The 21,776-nt window shown below is 44.4% G+C and overlaps 1 protein-coding gene across 1 annotated transcript in view; it reads left to right on the plus strand.

The window, feature by feature from the left end:
- Positions 1 to 21,776, plus strand: part of LOC123752027 (tripartite motif-containing protein 59-like) — a 67,000-nt gene that overhangs the window by 30,007 nt on the left and 15,217 nt on the right. Inside the window, exon 3 of the mRNA XM_069324566.1 lies at positions 20,170 to 20,871. Coding sequence (XP_069180667.1) covers positions 20,170 to 20,871 — 702 coding nt within the window. The remainder of the gene's footprint in view (positions 1 to 20,169; positions 20,872 to 21,776) is intronic.

The raw sequence follows: 21,776 nt of genomic DNA on the forward strand, positions 1-21,776 counted from the left end.
AGGAAATTTTTCATCCATGTTAGAAGCTTACCTGTCACCCCACCAATATGTTCCAGTTTCCAGAACAACCTCTTATGTGGAACTCTGTCGAAATCCTTTTTTTAGGTCCAGATAGATGCAGTCAACCCAACTATCTCTTTCCTGTAAAATCTCTGTGGCTCGGTCATAGAAACTGAGTAAGTTCGTTATACAGGATTTTCCAGATCGAAAACCATACTGTCTGTCTGATATTATATCGTTTTTCTCCAGGTGTTCTACCCATTTAGTTTTAATTATTTTTTCCAATATTTTGACTACAGTATTACACTTGTCAATGATACAGGACTATAATATATACAGGTCAGGGTGCCAGGCACGATTCAAATGGCCCGCGGCTACACAGGGTTAACATTAGCTTCCTCAGGGCTCTTGTAAAGAGATGCCATGGATTAAAAAAAATCGTGGGCAATATTCTCCGGTGTGAGAGCCACAGTACTGTGGGAGCAACCAAGGCTGGTGCACACAGCATGAGATAACAGCATTACTGTTCAGCTTGTGACCACAGCATCGCCTAAAAATGTCAAAATAAATATGTAACTTCTATTATTTAGCGATGACAGTATTACAGATGACCCCCTGACTGTGATAAAAATGACCAGGATTGTGATAATAGCAGGATTGTTGTGATAATTAGCGCTGTGAGAAGAGTAGTGCTGAGGGACGGAAGGAAATAGCATCGTTTATTGACTGTGTGGTCACCTGTTATTGTCTGCATTCACTATACCAGCTCAGTGGTTCTCGATGGTGAACACAAATGTATATACTTATACATTTATAAGAGAGTGTATATAGTGTAACAAAACTGCAAACAGTACTGTTGGGGGAGAAATTTTAGTGCACCTGACCTTCAATGAGTGAGGGAGGTAGCCGCCAGCTGACTTTGTGTAGCGACATCTCTTGGTGCCTGAACTAACTATATCAGCTTAGTTGCACAGTTGTAATTACCTAAGTGTAATTACCTAAGTGTAGTTACAGGATGAGAGCTACGCTCGTGGTGTCCCGTCTTCCCAGCACTCTTTGTCATATAACGCTTTGAAACTACTGACGGTCTTGGCCTCCACCACCTTCTCACTTAACTTGTTCCAACCGTCTACCACTCTATTTGCGAAGGTGAATTTTCTTATATTTCTTCGGCATCTGTGTTTAGCTAGTTTAAATCTATGACCTCTTGTTCTTGAAGTTCCAGGTCTCAGGAAGTCTTCCCTGTCGATTTTGTCAATTCCTGTTACTATTTTGTATGTAGTGATCATATCACCTCTTTTTCTTCTGTCTTCTAGTTTTGGCATATTTAATGCTTCTAACCTCTCCTCGTAGCTCTTGCCCTTCAGTTCTGGGAGCCACTTAGTAGCATATCTTTGCACCTTTTCCAGTTTGTTGATGTGCTTCTTAAGATATGGGCACCACACAACAGCTGCATATTCTAGCTTTGGCCTAACAAAAGTCATGAACAATTTCTTTAGTATATCGCCATCCATGTATTTAAATGCAATTCTGAAGTTAGAAAGCATAGCATAGGCTCCTTGCACAATATTCTTTATGTGGTCCTCAGGTGATAGTTTTCTATCTAGAACCACTCCTAGATCTCTTTCTTTATCAGAATTCTTTAAAGATTTCTCACATAATATATAGGTTGTGTGGGGTCTATGTTCTCCTATTCCACATTCCATAACATGACATTTATTAACATTAAATTCCATTTGCCAAGTGGTGCTCCATATACTTATTTTGTCCAGGTATTTTTGAAGGGCATGACAGTCATCTAAATTTCTTATCCTTCCTATTATCTTAGCATCATCAGCAAACATGTTCATATAATTCTGTATACCAACTGGTAGATCATTTATGTACACAATAAACATCACTGGTGCAAGAACTGAACCCTGTGGTACTCCACTTGTGACATTTCTCCATTCTGATACATTGCCTCTGATTACTGCCCTCATTTTTCTATCAGTCAGAAAATTTTTCATCCATGATAGAAGCTTACCTGTCACCCCTCCAATATTTTCCAGTTTCCAGAACAACCTCTTATGTGGAACTCTGTCGAAAGCCTTTTTTAGGTCCAGATAGATGCAGTCAACCCAACCATCTCTTTCCTGTAATATCTCTGTGGCTCGATCATAGAAACTGAGTAAATTCGATACACAGGATCTTCCAGATCGAAAACCATACTGTCTGTCTGATATTATATCATTTCTCTCTAGGTGTTCTACCCATTTAGTTTTGATTAGTTTTTCCAATACTTTCACTATTACACTTGTCAATGATACAGGTCTATAATTGAGGGGGTCTTCCCTGCTGCCACTTTTGTAGATTGGAACTATGTTAGCCTGTTTCCACCCGTCTGCTACGATTCCTGTACACAGGGATGCCTGAAAGATCAGGTGAAGTGGAATGCTGAGCTCAGATGCACATTCTTTCAGAACCCATGGTGAAACGCCATCTGGGCCAGCTGCTTTGTTCTTACCGAGCTCCTTGAGCATTTTTTCCACGTCGTCTCTAGACACCTCTATGTGTTCTATGTTGTTCTCTGGAATTCTTATTGTATCTGGTTCCCTAAAGATTTCATTTTGTACAAACACACTTTGGAACTTTTCGTTTAGTGTTTCACACATTTCCTTTTCATCTTCCGTGAATCTATTTCCCATTTTCAACCTCTGAATATTATCCTTTACCTGCAATTTGTTGTTTATGAATTTATAGAATAGACCTGGTTCTGTTTTACATTTGTCCGCAATCCCTTTTTCAAAATTTCTTTCTGCCTCTCTCCTCACTGCCGTGTAGTTGTTTCTCGCATCTTTGTATCGCTGGTATGTTTGGGGGTTCGGCCTCTTCCTGTATTGATTCCATTTTTGTGTCTTTCGGTCTCTAGCCCTCTCGCAATTTCTATTGAACCAATCCTGTTTCCTAGTTCTGCATCTCTGTTTTGGTATAAATTTTTTTGTGCCTTTATCATATATTTCACAAAACTTGCCATACATCTCATTCACTTCCTTGCCTAGCATCAAGTCTGTCCAATTATACTCACTAAAAAAATTTCTAAGGTCACCATAATGTCCTCTCCTGAAGTCTGGTTTTTCAATTTCATCAACTATCATATTTTCTTCCAGATTATAACAGATCTTCCTCTGTTGGTCTTTTGCTGCTTGGTGATTGACTGCCCCGAGTGTGTTGGGGAGTATCCTTCCATTGTTTACCTTGGGGGTAAGTGGTAGTTTTTGCACTGGTAGGGGCGCAGTTTTCACCTATTACAGTGGCCAGCTTTTTTCCTATTGGGTACGATGTCCTCTTGAAGGGGTTTTCTTTTCATTTTTGTTTGTGCCTGGTGGGGGGTGTCTGCTTTTGTTCCCCTACCCCCAGTTATCTTAGTGTCTTAACCTCCTATGTTCAGTGGTACCCCCTTGCTTGGCCCCTGTGAGTGGACACGTCTTGGGGGTGGTTCAGTTTTAGAAGTTTGTTTGATAGATATGGGCGCCAGTTAGCAGTACCCTGCCTGGGCTTACCCTTCGCGATAACAGTCTAAGGGCCCTGGGAAATCCCACGGAGGCACAAGGGGTTCAATGGATGTGACCCTTGGGTCTCCCTCTCTCCTTGTGCGAGTTTGAGGGTTAATCTGTTCCCTTGTCTCAGGGCGACACATTGTTTCTTCCTCCGTTATGCTGCGTGTTGGGTTGGTGACACTTTCAACCCGGAGTCCTGCGAGCATTTTTGCTTGTTTGTGACTCACTTTACCACTGATGACACTATCCGGGAAGCAGCCCATAGCAGCTGTCTAACTCCCAGGTTACCTATTTACTGCTAGGTAACAGAGGCATCAGGGTGAAAGAGACATTTTGCCCATTTGTCTCCGCCTCTACTGGGGATTGAACCCGAAACCTCAAGACTACGAATCTGAAGTGCTGTCCACCCAGCTGTCAGGCGTCAGGTGCTAGGTTTAGGTTGCTGCCACATGCTAGGTTGATTGCTTCCCCGGATGCCCCGAGGCTACCCTGCTTTGCTTGTAGAGACCCGGACTTGGGGGTGTTGGTCGTTTCGACCTTGGTTCAGTCCGCACCCCCTCGTTCTTCCCCTGCTGTGGTTCATTCTGGTCCCCCCCCCTCCTTGTTTCCGGCACCGGAGTGTCTGTGGGCTTCGTGGTCTGGAAGGTTGGGGGGAAGTTTAGAGGATTCTGAGACTCAGGAAATTTCGGGGGTTGCCCCTTCTGGAGTGGCGACGGTTGTGCTACATCTTTCATTTTGGTATCAAATTCTTCGGGACGTAAAGGCGCGCATTTTAAAACTAGTCCCAACATCATAGCACAATAAATAGAATTTTAACAAATATTTTAATATTTTAACCAAAAGCCTATTTATAATCTTTCAAGTGTTCGGACATCAAGTTTCATGTTATATCTTTCATTTTGGTATAGAGCACCACTTGGTTTCCGAACCCCTTGGGGACGAGACCCGTCGGTTAACATGTAAGTTCGTATACGAGAAATGGAGGAAAAAGTAAAAAAAATAAATTAAAAATGCAAAAAAATCTAGGGGGAAAATCGACTGGTTCATAGCGTAAATGCGACCGTATTTTGTTTGTACTCACCAATAATTGAAGTCCTGATCCGCTTATGTTGATGATCGATGTTGATGAAGCATAGTTATTTACATGGAAGAGGTGGTGGTGGATGTTGATGGTGTTGGGTTGACTGAAGTTGTTGGGTTGACTGGGTCAACATGCGATGAGTCAGGTGCAGGTGATGCAATGTGAGCTTTCTTGGAAGCCTTTGCAAAAGACTCTCTAATTGACATTTGTTTCATTCCCTTGGCTCTTGTTTTTAAAAACTTCATATACAAATTGTACTGAGTCATCATGTCCTTAATTTCAAACTTGCTGTTACTCGTGTCCATAAATGCCAGAATTTCTTCAAAATTTTTCTGAATTTTTTCCATATTACATTTTTCCTTTAACGTTTCTTCATCCTCTTCCTCTCCATCTTCTTCATTGCACTGTCTGGCTTTTTTGCTGTACATACTAATTCTATAATTTCATCATTAGTCATGTTTCGATTGTTTGGGGTTTCTTCATCAAAATCTATCCATCTATCTATGTCATCTTCTATTGTTTCAGTCACCAGTTCTGCTCTAATCTCAGGGGACTTAATCCCCTTGACATAGGCTAGGAGTTCCTCTCTTAATTTTTTTTTTCTCGCTAACTTTCTTCACCGCAAATCCGTCAAAATCTGCCTCGTCATCTTCCTCAGGAAACAGACTTGACACGGGCCAAAGTTTTTTCCAACCATTTCTTAGTGTTGTCTCCTTTACCTCATCCCATGCACTAGCAATAGTCCAGATAGCTGACTTTATTGTGAAGACTTTATAAAAGTCCTTAAGTATTCCAAGCTGATTGTTAAGACGTCTGGCAAACATCCTCTTGTAGTGGTGTTTAAGGTTCTTAATTATTCCTTGATCCATGGGTTAGATCACTGAAGTTGTATTGGGTGGCAAGAACGTTCCAATAATATTGCCATTTACTAGCTCATCACCTCGTGGATGCGTTGAACTGTTATCTAGCAGCAGAACAATTTTGCTGTTTTGCAGGAGACCAACACTTTTCAGGTGTTCCTTCACCTCGGGTACAAAGTTCTTATTAAACCACTCGACAAATATTACTCGAGACATCCACGCACTTGGCTGGTCCTTATAAATCACAGGGAGGTACCTGGCTGACTTTAAAGCCCTGGGGTTTTTACTAATTTCAATCACAAGTAATTTTAATTTGTGTGTGCCAGCTGCATTTGCACAGCACAACAAAAAAATTCTCTGTTTGTTCTGTTTATAACCACCTGAAGGATCGTCCTCACCACTATGAGCCATCGTTTCTATGGGAAGCATACGCCAGTATAAACCTGTCTCATCAGCATTATAAATTTGCTTTGGAGATAAATTTTGTTCCTGTACCATCTCCGCAAATTTACTTACATACTCATCAGCACCAACAATATCAGCAGATTGTCTTTCACCGTGCACTTTAACCCTCAAACCGCTAGGGGCCCAAATGGAATTCACACCCACAGGCACAACAAAAAAAAAAATTCCAAAAAATTCTTTCGTCTTATAGAAGTGTTCATTTTTGTTCCCTGATCACGGAAAAAATAACAAAAAAATCGTAGGTGGCAAATTTTAGCCGCAATAGGGTAGGGAAGTGTGGCAAAAAAGGGGCGTTGGCAGAGCCTTCGCCAGATGAGGTCTACTCCGCCCGAGCTATCAGACGGCAGTTGCCACAAATATATTATTACCTAATTATTTCAATGTCTCTGATTGATTTTTTCTTAGTTTTTTTGCAGTAATATTATTCCATACAGTGAATTGTGGTATATTTATATTATAAAATGTGTGAACCATCGCTGTACTCAAAATTATGGTGTGCATATTAGTGATTCAATTATTATGTTCATAAAACAATAAACAAATTGTTTTGCTGTTGTTACACTATATACACAGGTTATATATAAGTATTTGCATGTTTTGTACACCATAACGAACTACTAAGTTGGTCTTGTGAGTCAAAAAGCAACGAGGAGTGACCGCCAAACACCAGCGAGCCACTCACTGCCACTCCCTCCCTCACCTCCTCACTCACCCTCATTCACCTCCCACAATACTCTTTTGTATTTATTCACTATACACAGACGTTATATATACGTATTTACATGTTTTGTTCGCCATAACTGTACATCTAAGCTTGTATGGTGAGTAAAGGCCATAAGACGTGGCTACTCATACAGTCAGCTGATCGGCGGCCGCCCTCAAGGCCAGACGCACTAATATTTGTCCTCCAACAATATTATTTGTGGTGTTATTACCCTATATACACACATTATATATAAGTATCTACCTGTTTTATTCACTATACCTGAACAAATAAGCTGGTATGGTGCCCAAAGACCATAGTGGCCATCAGTAAACATCATGCCAAGTCGTGCAGACGACACTCCTCCCTCACCAAAATGGCGGCTCCCAACCTACTCCTCTCGCTGTTATCTCACACTATACACACGTTTTATATAAGTATCTACATTTGTGTTCACCATGGCGAACCACTAAGCTGGTATGGTGAGTGCAGTCAATAAATGGTGGCCACACACAGTCAGAAAACGACGCCACAACCCTCCCTCCCACAGCCTTACTCCTCCCTCCATGGAGCACAGCGCTAAATATCACCACAATCCTGCTATTATCAGAATCCTGGTCAGTTTTATCACAGTCAGGGGGCTTCAGTAATACTATCACTGCTAAATAATAGCAGTATCATTTATATTATGGTATTTGTAGGCGATGCTGTGGTCACAAGCTGAACAGCGGTGCTGTGAGCTCGTGCTGCGTGCGCCAGCCTTGGTGGCTTGCTCAATACTGACGCTCTCACACCCAAGAATGTTGGCCTGGATTTTTTTTCTAGGTGGCATCTGGCAACTATCGGTCGTGGCTGTACTATAGCTGCCCCTATCCCAGACGGGGCGTTTAAATTATAGCGCTAGACACGAAATCGTATATAAATGATGTGCGCGGTTTCGGTTTTGTCACTGATATCATTCATATATGATATGCGCGGTTTGAGGGTTAATGAACCTAATGCCATGACGGGTTTTAAAACTTCTGAGCCATCCATCACTGTATACACACTTTTGAGTAATTTTCATTGCTTGGAGAAATTCACACGCCTTTTCCACGAGCAGCCAGCCTGCCACTGGATTCTTCGTCACTTCACGTCTCTGTTTGTACCACTCCCACACTGCGTTATCAACACTCTCCACCTTTGCTTTACTTACTACCTTTCTATTTCGTATTGCTTTATCACTTTCACTTCTAGAGAAATAGTAAAAAATTATAGGTTTAGCCTTAAGAAGGTTAAAAACAGTACTTTTACTAATGCCATATTCAGCGCACACAACACTTCTCGGGACACCGCTTTCCACCTTCTTAATTATTTCAACTTTCTTTTCAAATGTCATCACTGACCTCTTTCTTTTACGTAACCCGCTTGTAGATGCTTTCACTGACACAATGCGTGCATTTGGAGTCGACATGGTGCACGGATGTTCCTTGATTGTGCTGATATGTAAAACAAAGTCACGGAATGAACACTCCAGTCTCGTGACAAATTCAAACAATGGGAACAATAGGCCGTGAGTCTGTGACGTCACAGGGTAGCAGGCGGCGCCCGACACGGTCAGTGAGCAAACTAAACCATCACCCACCCATCCACCCACCCACCACCACGGGGCGGCACGACGCTTGGCTGACCGCTTCTTCACCTGAACTTGGTTCGTGTAGGGTAACCCCAACCCCGGCCGGCATGAAGCTTGGCGGACTACTTCCTACCCGAACTTAGTTCGTGTAGCGTGACGCCCCAACACCAATCGGGAAACAGGAAATTTCGGATAACTAAAGTTCGGGAACCAAGTGGTGCTCTGGTATCAAATTGTGCGCAATTTAAAGGCGCTTATTTTGATACTATCCTGAGGTCAATTGGATAAAAAATGAATTTTATACAAATATCTTTTGTAGTGGACGCGAGTCCTGTCCAAAGTTACCGATAGTGTTAACGTTGCCTTAATTAATATGTCCATATATATTGTTGTTCATTACACTGTGGGCATAGCCCAAAATTTTAGTAACTTTTGATTTACTTTTTCAGCGACTGAATCTTTTTTTGACTCTGGGCACTCATTCATTGACTGTCATTCAATGCCTGGCTACATCCTTATATATATATTTGAATCTCTCTGTATATATAGTTGAGCTTGTACATTACGTTAGCAATTGCTAATTAAGTCGTGTTAGTTCATCATATTGATTATACTCTCTTGTCCCTAGCTACCGGTGTGTTGACCATATTTACAGTCATTTCATTGCATATTTACATATTTCCTACCTCTATGCTACACATTCTTGTGTATATTAGTATGTGCATATTGGCTATACTAATGATAATGCTAGGCTGGACTATGTACATGTTCAGTGCCCTGATTTTGAACTGACCAGTGTTTAGTTATAGCGCAGAGTTCTTTCCTCTTCTTGTATCACACTACTGACTGCCGGGTATGCAATGTCTGAGGTGGATGTCGATTTCCATTCAACCACTCCTGCCCCCTGCAGTTAATTTTCATTGGGACGGGGGGAGCTTGGACTTACAGCCCTGGCTACGAACTTTTCTTTGAGTTAGTTTTCCATACGGGAATTTTTATTTTAGTGCAGTACATATCCTAAGTAGTTTTCCTCATACATTACTCAGCGTCATGTGCGTCGTTCTGCCCTGCTGGAGTTGGTTGCACCATTCCTGCAGGATGCGGTGTCACTGTTTTCGCTTCACGTCTCGCGTGTTGCCTCATGGTGCTCGCTTCCTTATTGGCCTCTGCCTGGGCCTCTGGCTCTTCGGTTTTCATCACCATTTTGTCCTTGCTGTTTGCGGGGTCTGCTGTTGGGCTGTTTCTGCAAGCGGTTTCTTCTCGTTGTCATCCGTTGTCGGTCTTGTTGGTCCTTCAAGGGTCCCAGGGGGTGGGGATCCTTAAGGATGGGGCATGTCTGCTCGCCCGGGTTGGTTCTTTCCCAGCTCGCTGGGTTTGGTGCCTGGTGCCCTGATGGACATTCCATCTGGTTCCCTGACAACCTTGGTTTCAGGCACTGCTTGCTCGGTGTCCATACCCAGGGGTTGTTACAGGGCTGGTTTGGTCATCTCGAGTCTTTGCGTCTGGTACTTTACTTTTGACTCAAATCTATCACCATCTGTTCATTTTCGTTGGGACGGGGGAAGCTCGGTGGAGATCAGGTGGCTTCGTTGATGGTGTCCCACCTGTGTGCTTCATCTCGGTGGCTGTATGGGGCTTCCTGGCGATCCTTCCTTTTTCTTTTTGTCTCTTCGTAGGTATACTTCGCTTTTTGTTGAGGTGGTCTTGTCCTTTCTCTAGTGGCTGTTTCAGGACTGTCTTCGTATGCCGCATTCTGTCATCTCGTATCATGTGGTGCTGGCGGAGCTGCTACAGCTTGCTTTCAGTTTTGATGTTCCTTCTGCACCATTCCACAAGTTGTCTAGGGCATTGTTTCACCTCCGGCCTGCTCTTGCGCCGCCTGAGCTGTCCTGGTCTTTGGACATGATGCTCTCTTATCTCTTGCCCCCGGTTGGTTGTGGCCCCTTCAGTTCCGGATTGTTTCTCAGAGGTTTCTATTCCTTTGGGTTCTGGTGTTAGGTTTGTTTGTTGCAGCCGATCCTCTTTTTCTGGTGAGGTTGGGTTGGCTGTTTTTCTGGAGGAGGTCCATGGGGTTGTTGTTGCTTGGTATTTTTGGCCGGGGGTGCATCTTCTTGTGTCTGTTTATGGCTCTCAGCAATTGCCTGCATGTCGTGGCCTCTGTGGCCCCTGGACATGCTTTGAGTTGCCCGGGGTTCCCTTGTCCCCTGTTCAGGGGTTTTGGTCTCCCGGGTTGTCTGCGGGGTCCTCTCGGTGTTGCCTGTTGTCTTGCTTTCGGGTTTTAGGCACATGGTTTCTGCCTTCCAGGTTTGTCCCTCTTTTGTCCTTGGCTTTGGGTAGATAGCTCTTGGGCCCCTTCGGCTCCCAAAATGGTGGGGAGTTTTGGGGAGTTCCCCCAAAACTCCCCACCATTTTCTGGGTGAGACCCGGAGGCTTCTCGGTAACCCTCCCTTCCCCCAGTTAGCTGGATTTTACGCGTGTTTTAACATCCACCCTCAAACTGACAGGTGGATAGCCGGTGAAATGGGTCGAGGGGCTTCCCCTTCCCCCCTGCGCAGACAAACAGCGCTGAAAGTGTGACGTCATGCTCGTTTTTCAATTGGGGAGTTCTGTTTACTTGTTAGTTTTCTGTAGTACAGTAATTTTAACCAAATTAGGGGTGTTTAGGCCACGAAATTGTTTTTGATTTCTGTGCCCGCTTCCCCGGCTGGCCAGCAAGGCGGTGCTGTGTCTTGTTTACATGTGACTGTGTGTGACACGAGTTTTGGAGGAGTTTTTGCCTCCGACTGGAGGTACTGTGGTACCTGAGCTTACGAATTTAATCCGTTCCCAAAGATGGTTCATAACCCAAAAATTTGTAAACTGAAGTGAATTTTCCATAATAAATAATGTAAATTGAATTAATCCATTCCACACTCCAAAAAATATTAACTTCAAAGTAAATTTTATACCTAATTCAGGTTATTGCTTAAATTTATTGATGACTTTTGTTGGTGTATGGAAGACGGTGAGGAGGGGAGAGAGGAGGAGAGGTGTTAGTGGTTGGAAGGAGAGTCCCCTTCCATTATAACATCAGGCGGTGATGACTTCTATGGGGTAATCCCTCTCCTACGTTTTGCAGGAGCACTACTAGGATCTGGTTGTGGCTCACTACTTGCTTGTCTCACTAAGAATCTGTCAAACACACTTCTTTTTCCCTACATTTTAACACTTGTCTGTAGTGAGATATCATATAGCCATTTAAAAGGTCAATGCAATGGCCTGCTACAGCTTTATCTGGGTGAGTTTTTTCAACAAAACTTTGCAGTTCTTCCCATAATTCACACATTTTCTTAACCCCTAAGCTGCTCGGGACTATTAGGCCTTCAACACCCACAGGCGCAACAAAATAAAAAATAACAAAATTATTTCGTCCTATAAAAGTGTTCATTTGTGTTCCCTGATCACAAGAAAAAAAAAATTGTAACTGACATATTTTGGCTGTAATATGGTGGGGGTAGTCTGGCAAAAAAGAGACGTTGACAGAGCAAGCGCCAAAGAAGGTCTGCTCCGCCCCAGCTGTCAGGCGGGAGTTGCCACAAAGATATTATTACCTAATTATATCAATGTCTCTGATTGATTTTTTCTAATTTTTTTTGCAGTAATATTATTCAATAGTGTGTAATGTGATATATTTATATAATAAAATGTGTGAATCATTGCTGTACTCAAAATTATGTTGTGCATATTAGTGATTCAATTAATATGTTCATAAAACAATTAACAAATAGTTTTGCTGTTATTACACTATATACACAGGTTATATATACAATGGGGCCTCGACTTACAATGCTAATCCGTTCCCAGAGATGGATCGTAAGTCAAAATATCGTAAGTCGAAGCGATTTTTCCAATAAGAAATAAATGGAATTGAATTAATCCATTCCCCACCCTCCAAAATATTAACATACAAATACATTTTATACTGAATACAATGTTTTTATCTAACTACAATACAGTACCAAAGTTTCTCGAACCTTTATGGAGGGCTCTTGATGGTGTATGGAAGATGGTGATGAGGGGGGGAGGAGAGTTGTTCCTGTTTGGAAGGGGAGTCCCCTTCCATTATCACATCAGGCAGTGATGTTTTCTCTGGAGTACTCTCTCTCCTATGTTTTGCCTGAATACCACTAGGACCTGGTTGTGGTTCAGTGCTTGTTTGTCTCACTACAAATTTGTCAAGAGACATTTGTTTTTCCCTTCATTTTAACATTTGTCTGTAATGATGCATCACAGTGTCATTGAATAGGTTAAGGCAACGACCTACTGCAGCTTGATTTGGGTGAGTCGTTTCAGCAAAGGTTTGCAATTCTTCCCATGCTGCACACATTTTCTTAAATGTTGAGGAGGAGACATTCTGTACTCTTGTTTCTGCTCTATGGTCATCCTTACATGGGTTTTCATATGTTGAGCCTTACCACTGACTTTCCTGGGACTCATGGCATGATATATAATAATTACTTTAATGTTCAAAATGCAAAAAATCACCACAAAAGCAGAATTTCTTATAGGCGAGATCGTCACTAAGCAGGCAGCTGTAGTAAACTGAGGCAGGTCGCCCGCATGACCGGGAACCACGCGCTCGGTCGACCCGAACGTGTACCAACAAATATCGGAAGTCAACGACACCATCGGATGTCGAGTCGCATTTTTCGATGAAATTTACATCGTAACTCGAGATTATCGTAAGTAGGGGCAATCGTATATCAAGGTGCCACTGACCAGTGCACACCAGCCAGCCACTCACCACCACTCCCTCCCTCGCCAACATCCTCCTCCCACCATATTGTTTTTGTTTGTATTCACTATATACAGACGTTATAGATAAGTATCTACATGTTTTGTTCACCATAACTGTTCAACTAAGCTGGTATAGTGCCCAAAGAGCAAAGTGGCCACCTTTACACAGCATGACATGTCATGCAGATGATGCCACCACCTTCACCAAAATGGCTTCTTCCAACACTCCTTTTGCTGTTATTACACTATATATATACACAGTATATATAAGTATCTACATTTGTGTTCACCATAACGAACCACTAAGTTGGTATGCTGAGTCAAAAAGCAACAAGGAGTGGCCACCACACCAGCCAACCACTCACCACCACTCCTTCCCTCGCCATCCTCCTCCTCCCACCATACTGTCTTTGCTTTTATTCTCTATATACAGACGTTATATATATAAGTATCTACACATTTTGTTCACTATAGCAAACCACTAAGCTGGTATAGTAAGTGCAGACAGCAACAGGTGGCCACACATTCGGCAGACGACGCTACAGCCCTCCCTCCCTCAACATTGCTCCTCCCACAGCACGGTGTAAATTATCACAACAATCCTGCTATTATCAGAATCCTGGTCATTTATATCACAGTCAGGGGTCTTCTGTAATACTATCATCGTTAAATAATAGCATGTACATATATATTTTGACATTTTTAGGCGATGCTGTGGTCACAAGCTGAACAGCAGTGCTGTGAGCTCATGTTGCGTGCACCAGCCTTGGTGGTTCACTCAGTACTGAGGCCCCTCACTCCTGGTAATGTTGCTTACGATTTTTATTTAAAATGTCGTCTGTTTACAAGAGCCCTGAGGAAGGTCATGTGAACCCTGTGTATCCGCGGGCCGTTTAAATCTTGCGTAGTACTCCAAAATTACATATGCAGTGATGCGCACTTTTGCGTCAGTTACTCAAAACTTCTTATGCAGTGTTGGGCAGCTTAAGGGTTAATGAGGAAGGGACATCCTCTAGTGCCTCTACTCATAACTATTTTCTTAGATTGAACCTTACCACTGACTTTCTTGGGACCATGGCAAGATATATAATAATTACCTTTATGTTCAAATACCCAAAAATCCCAAAAACACTGAAATTCTTTACAAAGAATTCAGGCGCGATTGTCACTAGGCGGGAGGCACTGTTAAACTGAGGCGCGGTCGCCATGCCACCACACGCTAGGTCGGCCATACGTGTATCAACAAACTACTTTACTCTAGGCAAAGTTCGTAACGCAATTTGGATTTTCCGAAGAAATTGGGCTCGTAACCTGAAAATTCGTAAAGAGGGGCATTTGTGAGCCGAGGTATCACTTTACTTCTCCCGGAGCCGTGTGTATATGTAAATGTGTGTTTGATTATTTGTATATGACTAATAGTATGTTTTATGACCGCCTGGTTTTTTTTTCCAGGGTACGTTTTCCGCCAGCAGTTGTGGTGCTTCGGGCTCCATTTTGGGTTCGGGTTCATTTCCAGGTTCCTTTGGGTTCTTCGGTTTCGTCTCCCGGAGATTTTCCTCTCAAATTTCTCTTGTACAGGTTTGGGTGGCCCTTGGTGGTTTCCTCCAGTGTGGCCCTTGGTGGTTTCCTCCAGTGTGGCCCAGTCTTGGCCTTTAATCTGGCCCCGACATCTTTTGAGGCGCGGTCCCTGGGTCTTCCTGGCTTGCAGACTGCTGTCTTGCTTTGGCCTGGGCCCTAGCTCTGGGGTTTTCTCCACTCTTTTGTCTGTTTTGTTTGCAGTCTAGGTTGTTCCTCAGTTCCTGGCAGCTTCTGCTGTTGCCGTCCTCTTTCTGCTTTGTTGGTGATCCGGGGTCGGCGTTCTCGTGCTCTCGGCTGGATCATGCCAAGGTTCAGGTCTCTGCAGGTTGAGGTAGGCCTTGTTGTAAGTTTCTGAACCGGCGCCACCTTCTCGTACGGGGTGTTAGCCCTTTTGTGGGTTGCCCCGGTGCCAGGATGCTGGGGGGGGGGGGGGGGCAGGGACTCATGCTGTTTGCTCATGCCTGATCCCATGATTTGTGGGTTTTTCGGGTTGTGTCATCCGGCCTGTGGTGGCATCAGGTGGCTCCTCTTCCTACCGGGGAATTCGGGGATGATTTCCCATTCACTCCGTCAGGTCATCTTGGAGTAATTACCTAAGTGTAGTTACAGGATGACGGCTACGCTCGTGGTGTCCCGTCTTCCCAACACTCTGCCATATAACGCTTTAAAACTACTGACGGTCTTGGCCTCCATCACCTTCTCACCTAACTTGTTCCAGCTGTCTACCACTCTGTTTGCAAAAGTGAATTTTCTTATATTTCTTCGGCATCTGTGTTTAGCTAGTTTAAATCTATGACCTCTTGTTCTTAAAGTTCCAGATCTCAGGAAATCTTCCTTATCGATTTTATCAATTCCTGTTACTATTTTGTATGTAGTGATCATGTCACCTCTTTTTCTTCTGTCTTCTAGTTTTGGCATATTTAATGCCTCTAACCTCTCCTTGTAGCTCTTGCCCTTCAGTTCTGGGAGCCACTTAGTAGCATGTATTTGCACCTTTTCCAGTTTGTTGATGTGCTTCTTAAGATGCGGGCACCACATAACCGCTGCATATTCTAGCTTTGGCCTAACAAAAGTCGTGAACAATTTCTTTAATATATCGCCATCCATGTATTTAAAAGCAATTCTGAAGTTAGAAAGTGTGGCATAGGCTCCTCGCACAATATTCTTTATGTGGTCCTCAGGTGATAGTTTTCTATCTAGAACCACCCCTAGATCTCTTTCTTTATCAGAATTCTTTAAAGATTTCTCACATAATATATAGGTTGTGTGGGGTCTATGTTTGGTGGGTGGGTGAGCTTGGGAGTGGTTGAAAAGACCTTGTTCCTCAGGTGGGTTTCCCGCCTGTTTCCAGTACCGAAGTGGGACTGTGCGGATATGTAATTCATTCTGAACTTGTCCTGTCTGAACCTCTGGATTCCTTACCCCTCCTTTTGGATAACTACTCTGTCCCTAGTTTGGCTTCTGTTAGAGCCGGGTTGTTGATTAGTGTTTCTGGATCTCCGGGATGTATATTGGCACCTCCCTATTCATCTGGAGTTCAGGGACTGGTTAGGTTTTGTGGTGGAGGGGCAGGCTTACCGCTTTCGTTGCCTTCCTTTTGGGTTGAATCTGGTGCCTCGCATATTCACGAGTCTTCCCGGTTCGTGGTGGCCCTTCTGCATCTGCTAGTGGTTCAGGTGTAGGCCTATCTCGACAACTGGTTGGTGTGGGCTCCCAGCCGGTTTGCTTGTCTGCTCACCAGGGGGATGGTTCTTTCCCAGTTCACCGGATTCTAGTTCCTGGTGAGCTGGAGGAAGTCTCATCTGGTTCTATCCAAAGGTTCGGACCCAGCTGGGCCTCGTGAGGGACTCTCGGAACACTTCCTTGTGTCTCCCTCTGGAGGCATTGCTGCTGCTGCAGTCCTGCCTTCTGCTGTTTTTTTTTTTTTGGGGGGGGGGGGGGTTCCCGGGTCATGTGGTGGTTGCTTGAGCAGTTGTGCAGGAGTCTGACCTTCCCTGTGCTGGTTTACTCACTGGGTCGGGTCTGACTTCAGCATCAAGGCCCTCCATTTCACCTCTCTCGCGATGGGAGGGTTCTGCCACCAGGGGTTCATGTCCAAAGTTCACGGATGCCTTGATTCTCTGCTGGAGCTTTGTGATCAGTACTCACCAGGCCGACCAGGGGCAGTGAGCTCCGTCCTTCCGTTGGGCTCACAGCATGGTGTGGGAATTCGCAGAGGTTTGGCTGTCTCTTTGGAGGGTTCGGGTCACTCGGGGTTCAACGATCCAGCTCCATTTGGACTACTCTCTGGTGGTACATTGTCTGAACCGCGGGGATTCTCTTTGGTCCTTGGGGCTGGTCCCTTTGAGTAACTCATCTGCTGGATTCTCGGGATTTGGCTTTCTGTGCGGCAAATATATCCGTGGAGTATCCGACGTCCTGGCAGATGGTCTGTCTCGATTTATTCCCTTGTCCATGGAATGGATGGTCGACGCCGACTCCTTCAGTTGGCTCTGCCAGACGTATGGGCTCCCGGAGGTGGATCTCTTTGTGTCGACGTGGTCTCAGTGTCTCCCGATATATGTGGCACCGTTCTCCAACTGCAGAACTGTTGCGGTTGACACCTTTCAGCAGGACTGGTCAAGGTGGGGCTACTTGTACCTCTTCCCTCCAGTCCAGCTATTGCTGCAGGTTCTGGTTCATTTGGAGTCTTACCGTGGGAGAGTCAGGCCTCTTCTGGCCCTTTGGTAGCCTTCCCAGCCTTAGTTTCAGGCACTGCTTGCTCGGTGTCTGAACCAGGGAGATTTTCTGTAGTTCTGCCACTTTCAGCAAATTGGACCGGTCAAATACACAGCTGGTTTGATCTATTTCTCTGCTTTTTGCGTCTGGTCTTTTTGACAGGGGTTTATCACCACTTATATGGTGATCAGGTAGCTTCTTTGATGGTGTCCCACATGTGAGCTTCATCTCGGTGACAGTATGAAGTTTCCTGGCATTCTTTTCGCCGTATTCGTTCTCTTTGTAGATTGTCTTCTGTTTTGGATCGGATCAGGACTGTCGCCTCTTATTGTGCGGTGCTGGCGGAGCTGCTCCAGCTTGCATTCAGGATGTCACTTCTGCCCCATTCCATCAGCTTTCTCGTGCTGTGTTTCACCTCCAGCCTGCTCATGCGCCGCTTGAGCCATGCTGTTCCTTGGACTGGGTGCTCTCTTTTCCCCTCGGTTTGTGGTGGCCCCTTCGGTTCAGGACTGTTTTTCTAAGGCACTGTTTCTGTTGACATTGGCCTCTGGGGGTCTGGTGGGGGAGCTTCCTGCTCTCCTCTGGTGCAGGGGTTTCTGATCTTTCGGTCCTGGTGGTCTGTTTGTGCGGTTGCAGCCGTCTCCTTCTTTTCTGGCAAAGAACAAGATGACGGCTTTTCAGAGGGGACTTGGGTCATTGATGCTTGGCTGACCGGGGGTGCATCAGGTGTTGTGTCTTGTGGCGGCTCTTTGCCATTATCTGCGTGCTTCGTCTTCTGTGGCTGGGGGATGCGCTTTGGGTTGATCCGGTTTCCCTTGTTCCCTGTTCCAGGGCTCGGGTCTCCCAGGTCGTCTGCAGGGTTATTAACACTTTCGCGCTCTCCGCAAAGGTCACTCAGCCAACCGAATGTGCGCGCTGCGTTTTTATCGCTTAAGCGTAAAAACAAAAATGTGTATACTCTTTTTACTCTTCTGACCTTAGTTCTCATGCTACGTATTTCATTTTGGTACCAACGTGTTCGCAATAAAATTCTCTAGAAGAACATTAGTAAAATAAGTCACGAAACATATAGGGATACCAGCACCAAATAAATAACTACGTAGATGACTCGCCGTGAGCGCCCATCAGCAACAAAATGTTTTTACTCTTGGGATTGTAATCACCTCCACACTTGTTCTACAGCGTTAATTTTGGTATCAATGGACTCGCAATGAAATTCCCAACACGGTGATGTGAATATAAGCGTAGAATAATGATGCAGCCCGCCCGCAAGAGTGTGGGAAGTGGTGAAATTGTTACCCGGTATCGGTGACGGGACGACGCACGGCGCTTTGAAAGTTTATACTTATTTCACTCTCATGACATTAATTTTCTATGTACGTCATTCATTTTTATGTCAATGTGTTCGCAATAGAATGTTCTATGTGCCCATAGGTAAAAAATATCAACAAAGCGTAAGTTAGAATAGCGACAAATATAAAACAACGCTGGAACATATCAGTGAGCGTCAAACACACACGAAATATTTTTACTTTTGTTATGTTTGTCAAGATTATACTTGTTGCACACAGTTATTTTTGGTTGTATATTGATCGGAATAAAATTCCCTAAACAGACATATGCATATAATACATGATATGGGGGAAGAATTACTAGTATAAACGGCTAAAGTCACCCACCTGCAACCCGTTTGGGACAAAATACCATTTGATCGAAGTTATCCACACCTTTCATGAACTTATTGTACCATGCAGCCTAGTGGTGAGAAAGAGAGTCTCATAGCGCGCAGTTTGAAACAAACCCAAAGTAAATCGGATAAAAATTGAATTTTATACAAATATTTTAAAAGTTGACATAACTTTATGTCCACTATGCGTTTACGTTAGACGAAACCGAACGCGCCGGCGCGTCCAGATAGCGCGAAAGTGTTAAGTCTAGCCAGCCTGTGGTCTACCCTCGTGCCTATGATGTTTGTAAGTTTGTTGCTTTGGCTGCCGTGCTTGGTAACATGTCTTGGGCTGACATTCGGGTGTAGGGGGTTTTGGAGGTCGGACAGGGTCCTGGCCACTCATTACTTGGTCATTGTTCCTGGTACTGGTCTTTCGTGTGTGGCTTTGGGTCGCAGGTTGCAGCCAGTTGTTTTGACTTCGAGTTGAGGGGCGAGTGGCAGCCGCCTCCTGGGTTAGGCCCTCTTTTATTTTACTTCTCCTTGGTTTGGTAGCTCCAGGGAGCCAGAGGAACTCTATACAGAAAACCAGCGTTGAATGTAATGAAACGCCATTTTCTGGGCGAGTCTCGGAGGCTTCCTGGCACCCTCGCTCCCTCCGGTCGGTGGTTTCCATTTTGTTTTTGATTCTCAGCCTCTGAATTGGGGTGTGAGTAACCGGCACAGGAGTTTCCTTCACCCTCCCAGGGGGGGGGGGGGGGGAACGTGGACAAGTGGTGTGGCGGTGTGTATGATGTTTGCTTGTTTCTTTAAATGGGGGGGGGGGGGGTGGAATCTGCCTCTCTATTCGGTCTTTGGTTGCAATTTTTCTTACCATGTGGGGTCTGTTTTGTTATGCCTACCTTTCTGGGTGCTAACCCCAGTTGATGGCAGATATGGAATGTCCCCAAATACATGGGGTTTCCATAGGCCATTGCTCCCTTTGCCTTTTTGAGGCGGCCAGGTTCTGGCTTGTGGTCCTCGGTAGGCTGAACTCCAGATGACTGATGACCCCGGACTAATATGCGCATATCAATCCGATAGCTCCAGAGAGCCGGAGGGACTAACACAGAAAATAATTTTTTTGTTGTAAATACATGTAACTTAACCAAATATTCTTTATCCACAGGATAACAACCCAGAGGAATGTTCAGTGTGTTTTAACAATTATGATGACACTCTGCTACGGCCTCGCACTCTGCCTTGTGGCCACACATTCTGCTCCCAGTGTATTGACAATGCTATCAAGAATGGTCAGCTGAACTGCCCCAGCTGCCGAGCCCAGCACACTGCCACAGCTGCTACTCAGTTCCCAATCAATTATGGTATGGAGGCCTTTATCAGAAAACTAAAAAGTATGGAGGTGGTGCCAGTGAAAACGGTACCAGCAAAACCCAATAAAGCTCCGACCAGAGGCATCAGTAAGAAGTTACGTTCCCTGGTGGAGGAGCAGAAGAGCAGCATCAGCAGCCTCATTACCAGCTGTGAAGAGGTACTGTCCCAGCTGGGTGAGTACCGGGGGCAGCTGGGGGACTGGAAGACTCAACACCTCCAGCTCCAGGACAGACTCTATGCTCTGGTAGAGCAGAACAAGTCAGCAATGAAGCTCTTGGAACTGGAGGATACCAGTGTGGTGGATATGACAACACAAGGAGAGGAAGGGAAGACTCAGCTGCAGGCCATGTTGGGGAGCCTCGACACAGTCAACACAGCACAGGAGGTTGACACAACCATAGACACAGCTGATGAGTGCAGCATGAAGGTAGAAGATTGGCTCCAGAAGTGCCAGGAACTCTTCCCAGATGTCAACACTGTCCACACCTCAGTGAAGGTATGCTGCTGAAGGTCACATTGTTCTCACCCAACTGAGTGTAGTATTGCCTCTATATAAACACTTTTGATATGGAGACACATCAAGATGAGAGTAAACTTTATATATATAGGATGATATGGAGACACATCAAGATGAGAGTAAACTTTATATATATAGGATGATATGGAGACACATCAAGATGAGAGTAAACTTTATATATATAGGATGATATGGAGACACATCAAGATGAGAGTAAACTTTATATATATATAGGATGATATGGAGACACATCAAGATGAGAGTAAACTTTATATATATAGGATGATATGGAGACACATCAAGATGAGAGTAAACTTTATATATATAGGATGATATGGAGACACATCAAGATGAGAGTAAACTTTATATATATAGGATGATATGGAGACACATCAAGATGAGAGTAAACTTTATATATATAGGATGATATGGAGACACATCAAGATGAGAGTAAACTTTATATATATAGGAAACTTTTTGTTTTAAAGCCTGAAACTTTTTTATTAATAAAGTCAACTGTCATCTTGGTGTTTCTCTACCCTGTGGTCAGCACTCAGTGTTCACTACACTGTGGTCAGCACTCAGTGTTCACTACACTGTGGTCAGCACTCAGTGTTCACTACACTGTGGTCAGCACTCAGTGTTCACTACACTGTGGTCAGCACTCAGTGTTCACTACACTGTGGTCAGCACTCAGTGTACACTACACTGTGGTCAGCACTCATTGTTCACTACACTGTGGTCAGCACTCATTGTTCACTGCACTGTGGTCAGCACTCAGTGTTCACTACACTGTGGTCAGCACTCAGTGTACACTACACTGTGGTCAGCACTCAGTGTACACTACACTGTGGTCAGCACTCAGTGTACACTACACTATTCAC

The sequence above is a fragment of the Procambarus clarkii genome, chromosome 14, assembly GCF_040958095.1.
Source record: "Procambarus clarkii isolate CNS0578487 chromosome 14, FALCON_Pclarkii_2.0, whole genome shotgun sequence".
Taxonomy (NCBI): Eukaryota; Metazoa; Arthropoda; class Malacostraca; order Decapoda; family Cambaridae; genus Procambarus; species Procambarus clarkii.